Genomic DNA, 16,621 nt, shown 5'->3' on the forward strand with positions numbered 1-16,621 from the left:
ACTAGTCTTGTGAAATGACTGCAGTTTTTGAGTGTTTGGAGTTTATGTGACCCAAACAACAGCCAAAGTGGTCCAGATGAATAAAAAGAAGCATAGGCCCGCTGATGGTATTCAAAACACCGGAGGGAAAACTGGAAGGACCAGGACAAGGACTGGAGCCAGAAGCAACTCCGGAGCTTAAAGGTTATTAGCATACAACAACCAACGCAACAACAGTCTTTGCTTCTCTAAGTTAACAAGGAGTCTCATGAAATTTTATTCAACTTTAAGGGTATAGACAAGAAGCAAATTTCACAGTTAACACAAATAATGCAGCAATGGAATTACTGGTTTGGATGGCCGGACTGGAGGTGGTTCTGAATGCCAACAACTATCTGGAGTATCAGCTATCCAGTTTTCTCCGCTCTTCAACTGTTTGCCATGCCGGGGTCCATTACTCCTAACTAGAATGGAAATAAGGTGTATTTACAGAGAAAATATTCTTAAGATGTCAGAGAACACAGAACAAATTTTTGAAATAATAGAGGCTGCAGTTTATAATGGGTCACCCAATAGGTAAACTTAAAAAAAAAATGGTTTAAACTTTTTGTCCTTTATTGTAGAATACCAGAAACTCCCAAAATGGAACAGCGCAATTGTATTTGATAACTTTGTAACACCCCAAATTCACTGTTGACACAACGCATAGTTCCCAAGCCTGCACTAATAGAACCATAAACTTTCTGATTGTAGTTTGAACAAGGTCTTGGTCCCTCTAGACTATGAAACAAAGGACGCGGAAAACTTTTTACTAGTGTTTCTTCTAGGGCACTACAGTGGGCACCACAAACAGTTGAGCTTTTAATTTAAATAAGGTTCTTATTAAAAGTTACTAAGTTGGGGGCACCTGGGTGGCTCAGTCGGTTAAGTGTCCGGCTTCAGCTCTGGTCATGATCTCACTGCTCATGGGTTTGAGCCCTGTGTCAGGCTCTGTGCTGACAACTAGCTCAGAGCCTGGAGCCTGCTTTGGATTCTGTGTCTCCCTCTCCGACCCTCCACTGCTCACGCTTTCTCTGTCTCTCAAAAATAAATAAAAAACATTAAAAAAAATTTTTGTTACTAAATTGACAGTGACTGAGTGCATCTATAAAGTATTCTCATCCTTTTTTCAATTATTAAAAAAATATTTTTAAATGTTTATTTTTGAGCGGGAGAGAGGGAAAAAGGGGAAGGGTATGGAGGGGGGGATGGAGAGAGAAGAGAGAGAACAGGGGAAGAGCAGAGAGAGAGGCAGACTCAGAATCTGAATCAGGCTCCAGGCTCTGAGCTGTCAGCACAGAGCCCGATGTGGGGCTTGAACTCATGAACTGCCAGATCATGACTTGAGCTGAAGTCGGATGCTTAACCGACTGAGCCACCCAGGAGCCCCCGCTTTTTTTCAATTATTGAGAGGGAAGACCATAATCCTAACACAAGAAAAAATTATAAATGCATGGAACCAAAAAGGTTGGATTTGATATGGCTGCTAATTGTCCCATTCAAACGGGGGAGGGGGGTAGTAGGGAAGGAAAGGAAGTTGGGAAACCTTTCTGATCCACATCAAGGTTCATGTATTTATACATAAGATTGGGTTTAGGTCAGGGGCGCCTGGGTGGCCCAGTCGGTCAAGAGACTGACTCTTGATTTTCAGGTCAGGTCATGACCTCAATGTTTGTGAGATGGAGTCCCACATCAGGCTGAATGCATGGACAATGTGGAGCCTGCTTGGGAGTCTGTCTCTCCCTTTCTCTCTCAAAATAAATAAAAAATAAAACATTAAAAAAGATTGAGTTTAGGTCAAATCCACTGTAATTCATTTTTAAACACAATTAATTATAAATTTGACTTTGAAGTCAAAAGTACTTATCACATCTACTAGAGTCCACCTAAATAAAGACGACTGAACAACTTATTAAATTATATTTTAAACCTTTAGGCCTCAATAAGTTGGTAAATAGAAACACCTTATATAAATACTACAGGACTACTTGCTAACTTACATTAAAAAAATCGTAACAAGGCAATCTACCAGAACTCTCACCGAAATGCTTGAACTATTTTACATGGCACCTGTAAATAGCATCTGAGGAAAGTTTTTACAAAGGTCATTCAGTAGTCCAAGTAATAATGCACACTCCAATTTTGGCATCTGTTATAATTAAAGCCAACCAATAGTTCTGTCATTTCCTGAATCTCCTATAGTTTCATAAGTAAAATTTCAATACCATTATCTAAGTGTTATACCTAACAACTTTAAATTGTTACATAGGGTTTTAATTTTTATATAAGAATCCCAAATGATTCTTATGACAATTACAATCAACAATCTGTTAAGACCTTCAAAATCAATGGGAAATGAGGTGTTAAAATACTGCCTCAGGATGGATACACATAAAGCTATGACTGCTAATGCAAATGTTTATCTTTAGGTCCCCTCCCCTTTAAAAAGATACGTTAGGTTGCAACAGGGGTGGTATCACCCGTGAGAAGGTCCCCCACCATCACCCTTATCCTTTTTCATGTACACAGCAGATACATCTCTTAGTTACCTGGATTTCCTCTCCCCACCATTACTACGCTTGTCAAAATTTCCTGTGACATTTTTGGCATTTGGAGTTTTCCTAATAGACTAACAAAATCTCTAGGACAATACTCCCAGAATAATTAAGAAACTGAGGATCAGCTCTAAACACACATTTAATTATGGCACTTAAAAGCCTTATCCTTAGAAGTCAACACCAAGTTAGGAAAATCAACTAATATTATCCAATCCTAATTACAAGTACAATGTTAACATCTAGATTAAACAGTACATATTTGAGGCCACAGGTGGGCACTGGCAGCCGGATTCCAAAATTACCACTTAAAATTCAAAATGAAAACCTGCAGTCTTTAGGAAGCATTCCCTTTCTTTATATCACAGGTGACATATCCATCTACTGTAACATTGTAGTAAGTAAATACTACTGTCATTATGAAGAAAAAAACTATGACCAGACAAAGATCATAATGTAGTTCTGGAAGACTACACACTCTTTCACTATACACAGTATATAATAAAATAGGGTACACTTTGTACGACAGCAACATGCAATGGTTTGGCTGTAGAAATACTGATGTAGTTTCCGCTACACTGGAATTCTGTGTGGGTGTTTACAGTTAGGGAATCTCAAGGACGAAAAGAACAATTATCCAATGCTTACACAGTAGAGACACTGCCTGAACGCATAACATACAGCTATTATTAGGTATTAACATGGAATACACACACACACACACACACACACACACACACACACACACACACAAAATTAAAGACTGACCTATAACCTAAGCATAAGGATGGACTTTATTTTTTTTAAAAAGTCTTTTGAGGACTACAAATTACAAAGTAAAAGCAGATCACTATGTAGAAATCTAGTGAATACATTTTGCCCTTGCATTAAAACTTTATCAAAGTTATTCCTTTAACAACTTCACCCCATTCGTAACTGTATCAGTTATAATGTTGTTCTACATAAGGCTACTATACCTTTACTTCAAATTATATTACACATTATTTTCTCAAGATGATCTTTTAAACACCAAATTCTTGGCTCTTAAGAATGGCACCTTAGAAAGGGGCAATTTCCATTCAGTCTGGTGGCATCATTCTAAGTTTCTTTCATCAAGTAATAAAACCCCTTTCAAAATGTTCACTTTTAGTATGAAGTCTCTCCACCAAAAGTGGTTATATTTTGTTTTCTAATGACTACATATATATTTATATATAATATATATATATGCGTAGCAGCAAGAAAAGATGGAAATTAAAAGGCAGCCATTGAAATATATGGATCACTTATATAGACATTTGGCCCATGGCAATTTAAAAAGATGGAAACTAGGGTATGTTAATAGCCAGATGCTTGAGTTATCAAGAGAATAAAGTTGATTTAATATGATCAAGTGGGAATATATCATCATTGTACTTCATTCTTTACAACAAATACTCTAAGCCAAGAGGAAATGAATTACATTTAGAGTCTCAATTAGAACATGCTGACCACTTAATATTTAACAATTTTACTGGGTTTTGATAGTCACTTCCTTTACTCATACTAGTTTTATTTATTTATTTTTTAAAGTAATTTCTGCACCCAACATGAGGCTCAAACCCATGACCAGATCAAGAGTTGCTCAGTCTCTTCTGACTGAGCCAGGTAGGCACTCACACTATTTTATGAGTCCTTTCCTTTCAATCTAAGTGCATGACAAGTATAAAATGCTTTAAATGACAAGATTTTTCTAAGGTACATTTGAAAATGGTTGCATGAAAAGAATTGGTTTTGCCTGGAAAGATACAAACTGAATGCAAAAGTTTCTAATGGAAACAAACTCAACGTTTTTCTTCCCATCATCTCTGCCACAGACAATTTTCCCAAACAACTCACTTTCAAGCTTATTCTCCATGGCTCTACTAAAGAATGAAAACCAGAGAGCAAACAATTGAGCTCAAGGACATCCAGGGTTAAAAATGCAAGAAAATACCAACATGCAAGCAACGGTCCAAATACTCAAGATTCATGTTAATGAATTCAATTACTGTATATGAGATTTTCATTGATGAGCAGGGCTTTGGGCATACCAAATTATCACACAAATCATTGCCTTTTGAGACTCTGGATACTTTTACAGTTTAATTTGCAAACAGAATTTTTATAACAAATTATTTTTAACCAAATCATATCTTGAAAACTGTTTATATAGAAAACCCAGGGAATAAAGTGAACTGTTCATTGTGGAAGGCCTTAAATTACATTATTACAGTAGAAAATACAGGAGGTAGAAGATAACTGAAAAGACTAACGCAACATTAGATTCAAATCTATAGCTCCTGTAGCTACTTAAAACATGGTTTTAGAAACTAAGCCCAACATTTCCAGTAACCATAGAAACATTTAAAATAAAATTTGCCATGAAAGCCCTTATATCATGCTTGATATAGGGAGGTAGGAAGATGTAAGAACCAGGACACATGAGACATGACATTTTATCTACAACTCCTGTTTGCTTTACTGAGGGTGTAGTTTCAAAATTCAGTCACCTTCTTCAGCTTCAGACTCAGATTCTAGAATGGGGGAAAAATGTAGTCAAGCATTATATAATATCAGAAAACAAAATTCCCATTTATAACTTTGAAGCTTTTTAATATAATTAAGATACATGAACAATTCCCTACTTATGAAGATATTCAAAAGCCTTGATTTTAAACCTCAAAATTCATAAATATTAAATAGTCTCAATCTTTTCAATTTTCCTCCTCAGAATGTTTGATATAATGGCTAAGCCATCAAAATACTTCAATATTTAAAGTTAACCTCTCCCCACCTGCCTTGAAAGTAAATGAGTATTTGCAGACCTGTCAAAAATGAACCAAAGTCTGTACTGAAGGTACAAAATGGTATCTGAATAAAAAAAGGTGGCGTATTCAATGGCCACATTAAAATTAGTTCTTGGGCTACCAAACAAACTGCACCAAGTAAAAGACTTACCTTCTTCGGCATTTTTGAGCCACTCTACAAACTTTTTCATTTGCTCAAGGAAGACACTTTTGCCCTTTGCAACATGAGCATCTTTATACCACTTCAGAATGGGCTCTTCACTCAGGACTTCAGCTAGAAAGAGAGCAATCATTAAATCTGGGCATTTTCAGGCAGAGTCAGGAACCACATAAGGTGCAAATGCATGCACAGCAAAAAAGAGCCTACTGAAGTCAGGTAAAAATGATATTTGTATTCAGAACACTCAATGGTTTCTGCAATTTTTAAAGAAAAATAGAAAAGATAAAATGAGAAACCTACATTAAGAAATGTTTTGTCAACATCTTGCCAACACAGAAACCTACAATTAGGAAAAACACTAAACCAGGGACTTTCTCAATTGAAAGCAACTTTACACACCCCCACCCCCTGCCAGGACATGTGACAACGGTCAGAGACATTCTTGGTTGTTACACTAAGGCAAGATGCTACTCGACACTCTATAATGCACAGGATTGTTTCAAACAAGATTTAAATGTTCCAAAATATCTCGAATACCAAGGTTGAGAAACTGTGATTAAGTGATCAGTGATATTTAATCACTAATTCATTAAACTCAGCAAGTTAAGCATCTGACTCTGGGCTTCGGCTCAGGTCATGATCTCACAGTTCTGAGTTCAAGCTGACAGTGTGGAGCCTGCTTGGGATCCTCTCTTACCCCCTCTCCATTCCTCCCAGTTTGCACATGTGCACGCGTGCTCTCTCTCCCTTAAGACAAACAACCCCTCCCCCTTCCAAAAAAGAAAAAAACCTAGGTGTGCCTGGGTGTCTCAGTCTGTTGAGCGTCCAACTGTGGCTCAGGTCATGATCTCACGGTTTGTGAGTTCAAGCCCTGCACAGGGCTTGCTGCTTCCAGCGCAGAGTCCACTTCAGATCCTCTGTCCCTCTATCTCTCTGCCTCTTGCCCACTTGCAAGCATGCTCTCAAAAACAAACATTTAAAAAAACCCAAACATTGTGAACAACCATAGTAATATAAATATTGCAGTGGTCTCTCTCCCACGAGGTCCTTATCTTTATCAACCACTTTAGATCAGTTATCTGAAACAGGGATCACAGAAAAGGGAATATAACTGAAATGGAAGGTTTTACCAGAGCATTTTGAACTGATCTTGAAGGACAAGATGGCTAATGGGGTAGAGTGAAGGGAAGTCAACTTGTCATGGGCCAAAGACTACAGAGATGTGAAGAGTGTGTCTGGGGAAGAGAACTGGTAGAGAACAGGAGACAAAGTTTAAGGCTACATCAAGAAGGTTTTAGATTTTAACTTACTAATAAGGTTTAAAGATGCTTGGATACTAGTACACTAAAAAGCACCCAATTCAATTAGAGACAATTTAGTCCTATGATTAGAGTAAAATATTTTTATGGAACTGATGTTCAGACTCGCTGGAATTATTAGAGGAGTATTCTAGGATTTTTAATAACTGTATTCACAAAATCCAAAGTTTAAATTACCTTTATAAAAAAGCACCACTATTTTCTGGAAGGCTTTCATGAAATGAATGTTGTCATAGCAATACTCCTGAATCTTCAGTAACAGAGTCAGCTCAGACTGACCTTGAGTAGTAAAGGCAGCAAGTAGAGGGCTGTATTGCTTTTAAAGAGAAAGGAGAAAAAATTTAGTCACTTCTTACAATGACCAGCCATTTTCAAAATTCCTAAAACACAGAATGTAACAGATCTTTCAAAATCACTGTAAATTATATTCTATGTAGTGGAAACCTAAATAATTGAGTTAAATTAAATTAAACTAAGCAGAAGGATCTCTAAGCACCTAAGTCAAACAAGCAATACTGACTGTACCAGGGATTCCAAACAAGTGTCAATACACTGTTAATTTTAAAGAATAAAAAAAAAAAGAACGCTGATATCTTCCATTATTCCCTCAAAAGCAAACAACAAATTGCAGGCCAATGCTATTTTGAAACATGTATTTGTTCTTACCCTGTAAGCCAAAGAAAGGTGAGGTCCGACTTACCTTCAAGTGCTTGATGGCTTGCTCTGCTACAAGCTCCTCCTTTTTGTTCCACTCCACAGTGCTCATCACGCTGGACCAGACTATCCCAATGACAACGGGTTCTGGGATGTTGTTTTTTTTCATCTCCTCCTTGACATACAAAATTATCTGCAAAAAGAATTCCAAATTAGTAAATCAGTTTTGACATGTATACTCTATTCCTCAATCTTAGACCTTTTATAAAAACATAACTGGCGATGGAACCACTGTGTATCACATCATCATCAGAGAACTTTTAGAACTGGGAGGGATGGACCCCTAGACCAAGCCTTAATTTATACACAGGCAAGCTAGCTGGGAAACGACTGATATGGAAACAATCTACCCATTGGCTTGCACCCTACAAAAATCCCCAAGCCTTATAATTTTTGGGCAATAGTAAGGCACTAAATATGAAAAAGGCTAATGAAAAGCCCGAGCACAACATTCTATAGCTATTAATTAAAATTCACTCTGGTGAAATACCTTAAAGCTTCTCAAGTGAATAAAAAAACCCATAAAGATTATTTATTTATTTTCCCCAAAATTTTATTTAAATTCTATTTATCTCATAAAAATGGTTTGAACGAAAATATCTTACATCCTTAAATGGATCACCACGGGACATCTGTTCTTGAAGTTCTTTCTGGAGTTCCTTTCGAGCTCCTATGGTTTGCTGATTCCGAACATATTCTGAAAGTTCTTTCAAGCCTGCCTCAGTAAAATACTTCGTGAAGTGTTCAACACTTTGTTTATTGGCAGGAAAAAGTTCCTGAAAGGAACATTTAATCTGGTTAAATGGTCTTTAAATCATATAAAAAAAATTTCCTCTTTCCACAGATTAGAAATGAGAAAGTTCCTTTATTACACTTCAACTGTTGGCAAGAAGGGATGGAATGGAAAAAGTTACAAACCATCAGTCTGTTATCCATGCTGACTTTCCGAAGACTTGCAGCTACAGCATTGATGTCTTTTTCATTTATCCATGATTTAAAGAGCTTTACAGCAAAAGCTGCTGAAACCCCTGTAGAGCAGAAGAGCTTAGTTAGCGAAACAAGTGCATTTCAAGCACTCTACCTCCCCATTTCAACCACAGACTTACTCCCTTTATCCTCAAACTTCCCTCTGCCACTAAGCTGCTCACCATTTCACTCCAATTTCTCTGTTGTGTCATTTGCTAGTTCCGTATTTTTAGTTATTTAACTGCTTTTGAATGTATAAAATGAGCATAATAGTTCTTACACTTGAACGGGCTGTTGTGGGAAACCGGGCACATTGAGTACTCATTATTCTCGTTTAAGAAGTTTTTTTTTTTTTTAAAAAGAACTATAAATTACAACAGGCAACTTATTTTCTTTTTGGCTTGCATTTTTCCCAATGTCACCTTCTTACTTTTCCTGGCATTTCCCTGTTTAGGTTATAACCACATTTGCTGTATACCTAAAGATAGCCAAAGATATATAGTAAATATCTAAGAAGTTTTATCTTATTAAATTTAAGGATAGTTAAAAAAACTAACTGGGGCGCCTGGGTGGCTCAGTCGGTTAAGCCTCCAACTTCGGCTCAGGTCATGATCTCACGTTCGTGGGTTCAAGCCCCGCGTCGGGCTCTGTGCTGACAGCTAGCTCAGAACCTAGAGCCTGCTTTCAGATTCTGTGTCTCCCTCTCTCTCAGACCCTCCCCTGCTCACACTTCCTCGCTCTCTCTCAAAAAATAAATAAAACATTAAAAAAAAAAACTAAAACTATTATACAAATCAAATCTGTGAAAGCAACATCCTAGTTTTTGTATCAGTTCATCTTTCATGCTGTTATCTATCCCCACCCTCACCCAATTAAAGACAATTCTTTACTAATGGCTGATTACCTTCTTTAACCAAATTCTCATTATAAAGGCTATTAAGAATGGATGCATTAAGTGTTCCATTAGCCAAAAGAACACCAGTCAACATAGCCAGCTTGTTCCTCTCTGACTCCGAAAAACCCTTTAAGAACAGCAGCAGCTACAAAAGTAAACAATTAAAGGTTAAAAGAGCATTTGTATTATGTAAAGAGATGCAGTAAAACAATCTATATTGATTAAAAGAATGGGAAGGTCTATCCTTCCTTCCTTCCTTCCATCCATCCATCCAAGTTTTAATCTCAGTTATAGTAATACTAGCTGAGTGGTTCTGGCCAAGTTACTTAACCTCTGTGCCATGGTTACCTCATATATAAATGTGGATAATAAAACTAGCCTCACAGGGTTTCTGTATTACATGAGTTAATAATTAGAACAATGTCTGAAACCTGATGTTACTATTAACATTACTACATTTTTTCATCTACCTATATATAGAATATCTAAGACTCCAACAGGCAAGTATGCTAAATTTCTCTTTCTCAATCTGCTTAGCTCTCATCTTACTGTATCTGTGAACAAACCCCATTTTGGTCTTCAGTTTTTTGCCACTTGTTTGGACACAAAGCTAGGAAAACTGTATAGCAAATTAAACTAAATGCTATGCTCTCAAATCATACGTCAATGACAGTCTACCAAAGTATCTAAAAATCCCCTAAAACCTGTGGCAGAATTAAGATTTAATGTTCCCCTCTTTGACCCCAACCTTTTTGCCCACAGAGCATACTGTTCTTCATACCTTTTTTACTTCATCTTCAAAACCTTTCTCCAGGTATTTGTAGCGCCTGATTAACTTGTTAAAAACCTATGAAGAATAGTAAAGGAATTTAATAATTTGATATCTACAGATGCCAGATTCCTAAAAGATGTATCTTATAGTATATTTAAAAAATCAAAGAGGGGAGACTTCCACTGGATGTAAGAATTTACAAGCTATTTAAAGTCAGCTTGGGAACAGTCTGTCAACTCTCAAACCTTACAATATAACAGTTTAATAGTCACCCCACAACAGATTTTTATTGCCAGATATTAAAGCAAGGACTATCGCTTAAATACAAGTCATTTACCCATCTGTAGGATTACTACAGAGTAAGATCAGAGAATATAGTTCTACTTTCCCAAGGTCAGGCTAACAAATCTCTACGTTAGGAGCACTTGAATTATTTGCTTAAAATAACACAAACTATGTATGAAACCTTCAAATGAAATTTTGATTGGTAAACTAATCTGCCTACTAACTCATTCATTTAAAAAAGTTACAGGCAAAAATAAATAAATAAAAATAAAAAACTGAAAAGTTACAGGCAGAAATAATTCAATGATGGAAATGATGACAAGGAGAGGATTTTCCTTTTCAGCTTGATGGATTAATTCTGAAGGGACAACAGAAGATAATTCAATCTTTTCTGTGTTTTCCCTCAACACATTTGAAATTTCGATTTCATTAATATTATACCAAAAAGAGGGGTACCTGGGTGGCTCAGTCGGTTAAGCATCTGACTTTGGCTCATGTTATGATCTTACGGTTTGTGAGTTTGAGCCCCGTGTCAGGCTCCATGTTGACCTCTCAGAACCTGGAACCTGCTTCGGGTCCTATGTCTCCCTCCCCCTCCCCCTCTCTACCCCTTCCCTGCTCCCACAGTCTCTCTCTCTCTCAAAAAATAAACATTAAAAAAATAAATAAAGGCCACACCAAAAAGTATCTCTAAACCTTCAGTTCAAATTCCTTCAACTTTCTATTTGCAATCTCTTAAAAGCAGACTACTCCTATTCAGACAGATCACAGCTAACTGAAATAAACATGTGAGGTTTAATTTACCTGAGCAAATGCTTGCATGGTCTCCAGGTCTTCTTGTGCCGCGAACACACAGACATCTGTGCGCATCATGTCGTCTGCCAGTGTACCACCTGGGGCTAAGGTGTATTTTACAGAAAATTTGCAATGAACTTCATTTAAAATTAGGAATATTTCAATCTTACTTTCTGGAAGGATTCTCATTATAAAATAAACTGATAAAAATTCTAAAAGATGATCTGAAAGCAAAGTCAATATCTCAAAAGGAACATGGTTGGTTGGTTCAATGTATGTGAATAAAGTGAAACAATTTAAGAGAATAACCCCCTTCAACAACCCACTGAAACTCACTGCATTAACCATTTAACAGTGCCAAATCTGTCATTCAAGTGGAGATGCTCTAAGTTGTTTTTGATAACATAACATTCCATACAGAAAATCCTTCAAGCTTCCTAAGAGGCTGGACCATAAAAACCTACAAGTTACTGTATCTTTTATATATGCTTATCAGTATTTATGGATAAAGTGATGTCTGATACACACTTTGAAATACGGAGGAGGGGGATGAAGTCTGGGAGAACACAGCAAGAGTAACACTATTAACAATTAATTTGGGCAATAGACCAGAAGTTCGTTTTACTATTCTCTCTAGAATATATTTGAAAATTTCCTTAGTAAAAGTTTAAAAAAGGATTTTAAAAGAAGACTTAGTGCTAGTATTGTAAAGAGCTATGGAAATGAAATTATCATCATCATTTGAAGATATTTTAACTAACTGGCACATTATTTTAAGATATGCTGAGCTGGTGAGGGTGGAGGAAGTTAGAGCAGTGCTGTGCAACAGAAACATGTGAGCCACATGCTGTATTTTTATATCTTCTAGTAACTTATTAAAAACATTAAAAACAAGGGCACCCTGGGTGGCTCATTTAAGTCCCCAACTTTTGATTCTGGCTAAAGTCATGATCTCACAGTTGTGAGTTTGAACCCCATGTGCGTCAGGGCTCCATGCTAAGCATGGAACCTGCTTAAGAGTTTCTTTCTCCCGGGGTGCCTGGGTAGGTGTCCAACTTTTTTTTTTTTTAATGTTTTATTTATTTTTGATACAGAGAGAGCCAGAGCATGAGAGGGGGAGGGGCAGAGAAAGAAGGAGACACAGAACCGGAAGCAGGCTCCAGGCTCTGAGCTAGCTGTCAGCACAGAGCCTGACTCCGGAGGCTTAACCAACTGAGCCACCCAGGCGCCCCTAGTGTCCAACTTTTGATTTTGGCTCAGGCCATGATCTCAGAGTTCATGAGTTCGAGCCCCACACTGGGCTCTGTGCTGACAGTACAGAGCCTGTTTGTCCCCCCCCCCCCCCCCCCCCCCCGCCACTCTCTCAAAGGTAAATAAACATTAAAAAAAAAGGTAAAGTGTCTTCATTTTTCCTTATAAAAATAATAAAAAAAATAAAAATGAGTTCCTCTATCTCTCTGCCCCTCTCCTTGGCTCACACTCTTTCTCTACAAGAAAGAAGAAAAAGAGGCAAGGATTTCACCATTAAAGGAGTGTTCAAACACAGGTTGGAAAAATTACTGATTGGGATGTAGTAGGGATGTGCATATTAGAAAAATCATTCCTAAATGTTATGGTTTTGTAACAGATTTCAACTATAAAGCTAGACAGAGCAAGATAATCTGCTAAACTACTATGGCGGGGGTGGTGGGGGTGGGGTAGGCGATGGAAAGATCTTAAGGTAAAAAAGCCAAAAGCAAAGCCACCCAATTTGACAAGTTTGTCAGACAGTTCATGGTCTAGGTTCCACATAATCTCTATACATCACACTTCCCACAAAACCCAGACACTTACCCAGCATTCCACCAGCCACCAGAATGTCAAAGAGTGTTTCTGCATATCGGCGGTAATCAAGTTTTGCTCCAGAAGCATCAAGAAACTTTGCTACTGCTTCCAAATCAGTACCAGTTTCAGTTAAGCCTTGAATAATACAGTCTTGAAACTGAGTAGGGTCAAACCTCTCTTTTTCATCTGGGGGGAAAACCCCACAACATTTAGTTTTAAAAGGCTTACCAAAATGCCATGAAACCACCACCTTATGAAAGTGTAACTACTGAATAAGTTAACCACATGTATCACAATCTCATTTATTTCAACACCTGAAAAAACAAAACACAAAGCTTACCCAAGACCTGCAATGCAAGCAAACACAATAAAAAACTAAACATTATACCCTCCTCAAATGCAAGGCCCGACTGCCTAATCACAAGAACTGTGTGGCTTTTCTCCTACTATTTTTTCACACAAGTCTCATAAATGAGTTAAATGAGCTAGTTTGTTCCTACTGCCAGGAGACAATTTCTATTCCTAATGCTTTCCTATTGCCTCTGGGCTTTTCTGAAATTTTGTCTAAATGCTGGAGCTCTTGATTCTTTTAATGCCTATAACACTTTATGTATGTTTGTTTTAAATCATTCATTTGGTACTTAACCGTGCCTTAGGTATATCCAGCGGTTGTTGACTTCCCTTTTAGGTTAGATGCTATCTAAATTTTCACACAGCCCTAGAGTGACCAACTCCTCCCAGTCTGCCCAAGACTTTGTGTCAGCACTGAAAAGCTGAGGTCCTGGGAAGGCGAGAGTTATCTCAATCTGCAACTGGGGAAGTGACATCTCTTCCTGATGCTAATAACAATAAAATGGCTTGATTATCACCATATCCGCATACAGACTTTTCCCTATTACTCCTGAATTGCTCGGCCTCCAATTCCTCTTCCTTCTCTTGACAAAATTTACCAGGTTAAATCTAAACTCTAGTTTAGTCTCCCCACTATCCGAGAGGACAGTCTATGATCAGAGATTACAAAAGACCGTGTAATATATATCTCAGTGTCTGTTACCTAAGGCAGAAAAACACAATTTATAACTAGTAGCTAACCCAGTTCTATTTCAAAATCTCCTGTAAAATAAGGTCGATATGTGATTCTGAACAATAACACTGAAAAATTCTCGTGAAAGTATTAAGCCCGAAACAAAATATATCTGAGACCACAACTCATTTAATTTTGTGTCATTAGTACAGTGCCATGCTACAGAATATTCACCTAACTACCCACTAATAGAAGCAGGTAACAGAATTCTAGTACTTGTCTGTGAGAAATATTTAATTTCAAAAGACATTACAATGTGAACTCTGTTCCGTAATTAGGTTCCATGTATAAAGTCTGGTTTTTCTCTCACAAATCTTCACAAAGTTTGGGAAAAATCAGCAATCGCATTAGTAGCTCCCCTTTCATAAGTTAACTTTTTCCTTCAAGCAAAAGTCTGATTAAATAAAATGTAGCTAGTAAAAATGCACTCCATACTTTAAAAAAAAGGCAATAAAAAGACCATTCATTAACCTTAGACACATATATGGTGATACTAAAAACTAAAGGCTTAGAAAAGAAGTAAAAATATTAAAAGTATATCTGAAATGGCAGTCAACTAGAAATTCAAGCTCCTTTCTGGTATTTTCTCTCAAAAGATTTACTATAAAGCAACTGCCTGCCAGAAAAACCAAGATATCAAAGTTATCCCGGAAGTCTGAAGAGAGTTACTAAAACATATTTACCTCTTTTTCTGGTTTTAAAACGCTGGCCTGATAGCGTTGGCTTTTGCTGCTTTTGATTATTCATAAAAGACACCCTAAGAAAAGAAAAATAAAGCCTTAAAAACATCAGGGCCATAACATTTTGTTTTAAAAACAAATCATTAAGCCTCAGTCTAGTTACAATACAAATCAAATATGACAAACACTTCTAGCCTGGCAGTACCGGGGACACACACCGAGAATTACCTTGGGCGGACCTAAATGTAACGTCAAACCCTGCATTGCTCCCTACGAGAAACTCTAATATGTTAAGGTGAATGAAGTACACTTTTAAGACTTTTGTAACACCATAGTGACCGGTGGCAAGTCGCCCTTCATAAACCTAACTGGCTTCCTCCCCGTTCCTCTTTAAATTCGCCTACATATTCCACTACTTCTAAGCACCACGAAGTCTAAGATTACCACCATTGCCAGGAGGCATCCGAAACGTGTACGTCAATTTTCAGACACCGTCCAAGAGTGAATCCTTTCTACCGTGGGCCTGGCAGCAGCACCGCCCTACCAAGTTGTGCCCGTGACTGCAGCGGCCGCTTGCACCACTCCAGCCTGCAAAATGAACCGACAGCCCGCCTAGCCTCCTTTGCCCCGAACCCTGCAATCCAAGTCTCCTCCCCGGGCACGTGTCTCCCTATCCACACCCTTCCTGAGTCGGCCGCTGGAATGAGATAACCCGCCCCCACCCAGGACCCCCTCGGCCACAGCGCGGCGCCGCAGGGGCGAGCTCTCGGTCCCCTGCCCCTACCCCACTGACCCCGTGGCCGGTGGTGGCGGCCGCCGCAACGAGCGGACCACAGGCGCCGAGGCGCTTCGCGCCGGGGGCCCCGCCGCCCCGTACATCCGCCCTCCCTCCAGCGAAAGCAGCGGCGGTGGCGGCGGCTGCAGAGGTGGTGGCGGCTCCCCCGCCCCTCCCGCCAGAACCCCCCACGCGTACATCACCCAACAGAGGCCGTAGCGGCTTTGTTACCCAGGCCGGGCAGGGACGCAGGGGGGGCGGGGGGTGTCTGTCTCGGTCTCTGGTGCCGCAGCGCACCTCCCGGCCCGACGTCCAGGTGCGGGCCGCCGACCCTAGACCTCCCTGCTGAAGCGGCGGCCGTGGCCCTCGAATCCAGGCCCCGGATCCGGCCTGGCTTCAGGCGGCGGCCTCGGCTCGAAATCTTTCAGCCGGGCCGCACCAGACCTGCCGGCCCTCACCCCCATGCCTTGTCCGGCGACTAGGGGCCACAACCTCGTCCCGGGACAAGCGAGCGTCGCGCCTCACCGACTTTAAGGCGAAGAGAAAAGAGCCAGAAATCCCCGAGGTGGCGGCAACTGCAGCGGTGTCTCCTCTGCGACCGGAACTAATGCGAGGAGGAGGGAAGAGGTGCCACCCCCGCCCCGACCGGCTTCCTATCGCGAGATTTCTTCCTCTGGCGTCCTCCCCGCGTCCCTTCCAGTCAAGGCCTGGAGCCTCGCCTTTTCCATTCCTTGGGGTTAGGGGAAGGAAAGGGGAGGGAGGAGGATTTTCAAGGCTGCTTTGTTCCTTATTGGGTTCCAGGTTTTCCGGAAACTTAGCCTGGACTAGCTTACCTTTCTACCCTCTCTGCCTCTTGCGGCCTCGTAGCATACGGAGGGGTTAGAAAAACAAATACCCCCACTCTCCACCCCCGCCAGTCCTGAAGAAGTTGGACATGTCCGCCCGGAGTCC

At 39.5% G+C, this 16,621-nt stretch overlaps 1 protein-coding gene across 11 annotated transcripts; it reads right to left on the reverse strand.

The window, feature by feature from the left end:
* Positions 1 to 223: 223 nt before the first annotated feature.
* Positions 224 to 16,303, reverse strand: BZW1 (basic leucine zipper and W2 domains 1). 11 transcript variants are annotated; one of them, XM_029934120.1, is made up of 13 exons: positions 16,196 to 16,303; positions 14,899 to 14,972; positions 13,141 to 13,317; positions 11,317 to 11,411; positions 10,237 to 10,302; positions 9,465 to 9,600; positions 8,513 to 8,622; positions 8,200 to 8,370; positions 7,581 to 7,727; positions 7,058 to 7,196; positions 5,553 to 5,675; positions 5,105 to 5,128; positions 224 to 443 (listed from the first exon to the last, which is right to left on the reverse strand). In XM_029934120.1, the coding sequence occupies exons 2-13, from the start codon at positions 14,960 to 14,962 to the stop codon at positions 298 to 300; spliced, it is 1,398 nt and encodes a 465-aa protein (XP_029789980.1). In that variant the 5' UTR covers positions 14,963 to 14,972; positions 16,196 to 16,303; the 3' UTR covers positions 224 to 297. The 11 variants fall into 11 exon arrangements, with proteins under 11 accessions (XP_029789980.1, XP_029789983.1, XP_029789984.1 ...); XM_029934123.1 differs by having other exon boundaries at positions 16,200 to 16,284; XM_029934124.1 differs by lacking the exon at positions 16,196 to 16,303 and adding an exon at positions 16,129 to 16,147.
* Between the last annotated feature and the right edge of the window lie 318 nt (positions 16,304 to 16,621).

Source organism: Suricata suricatta, chromosome 3 (assembly GCF_006229205.1).
Source record: "Suricata suricatta isolate VVHF042 chromosome 3, meerkat_22Aug2017_6uvM2_HiC, whole genome shotgun sequence".
In the NCBI taxonomy this organism is placed as follows: Eukaryota; Metazoa; Chordata; class Mammalia; order Carnivora; family Herpestidae; genus Suricata; species Suricata suricatta.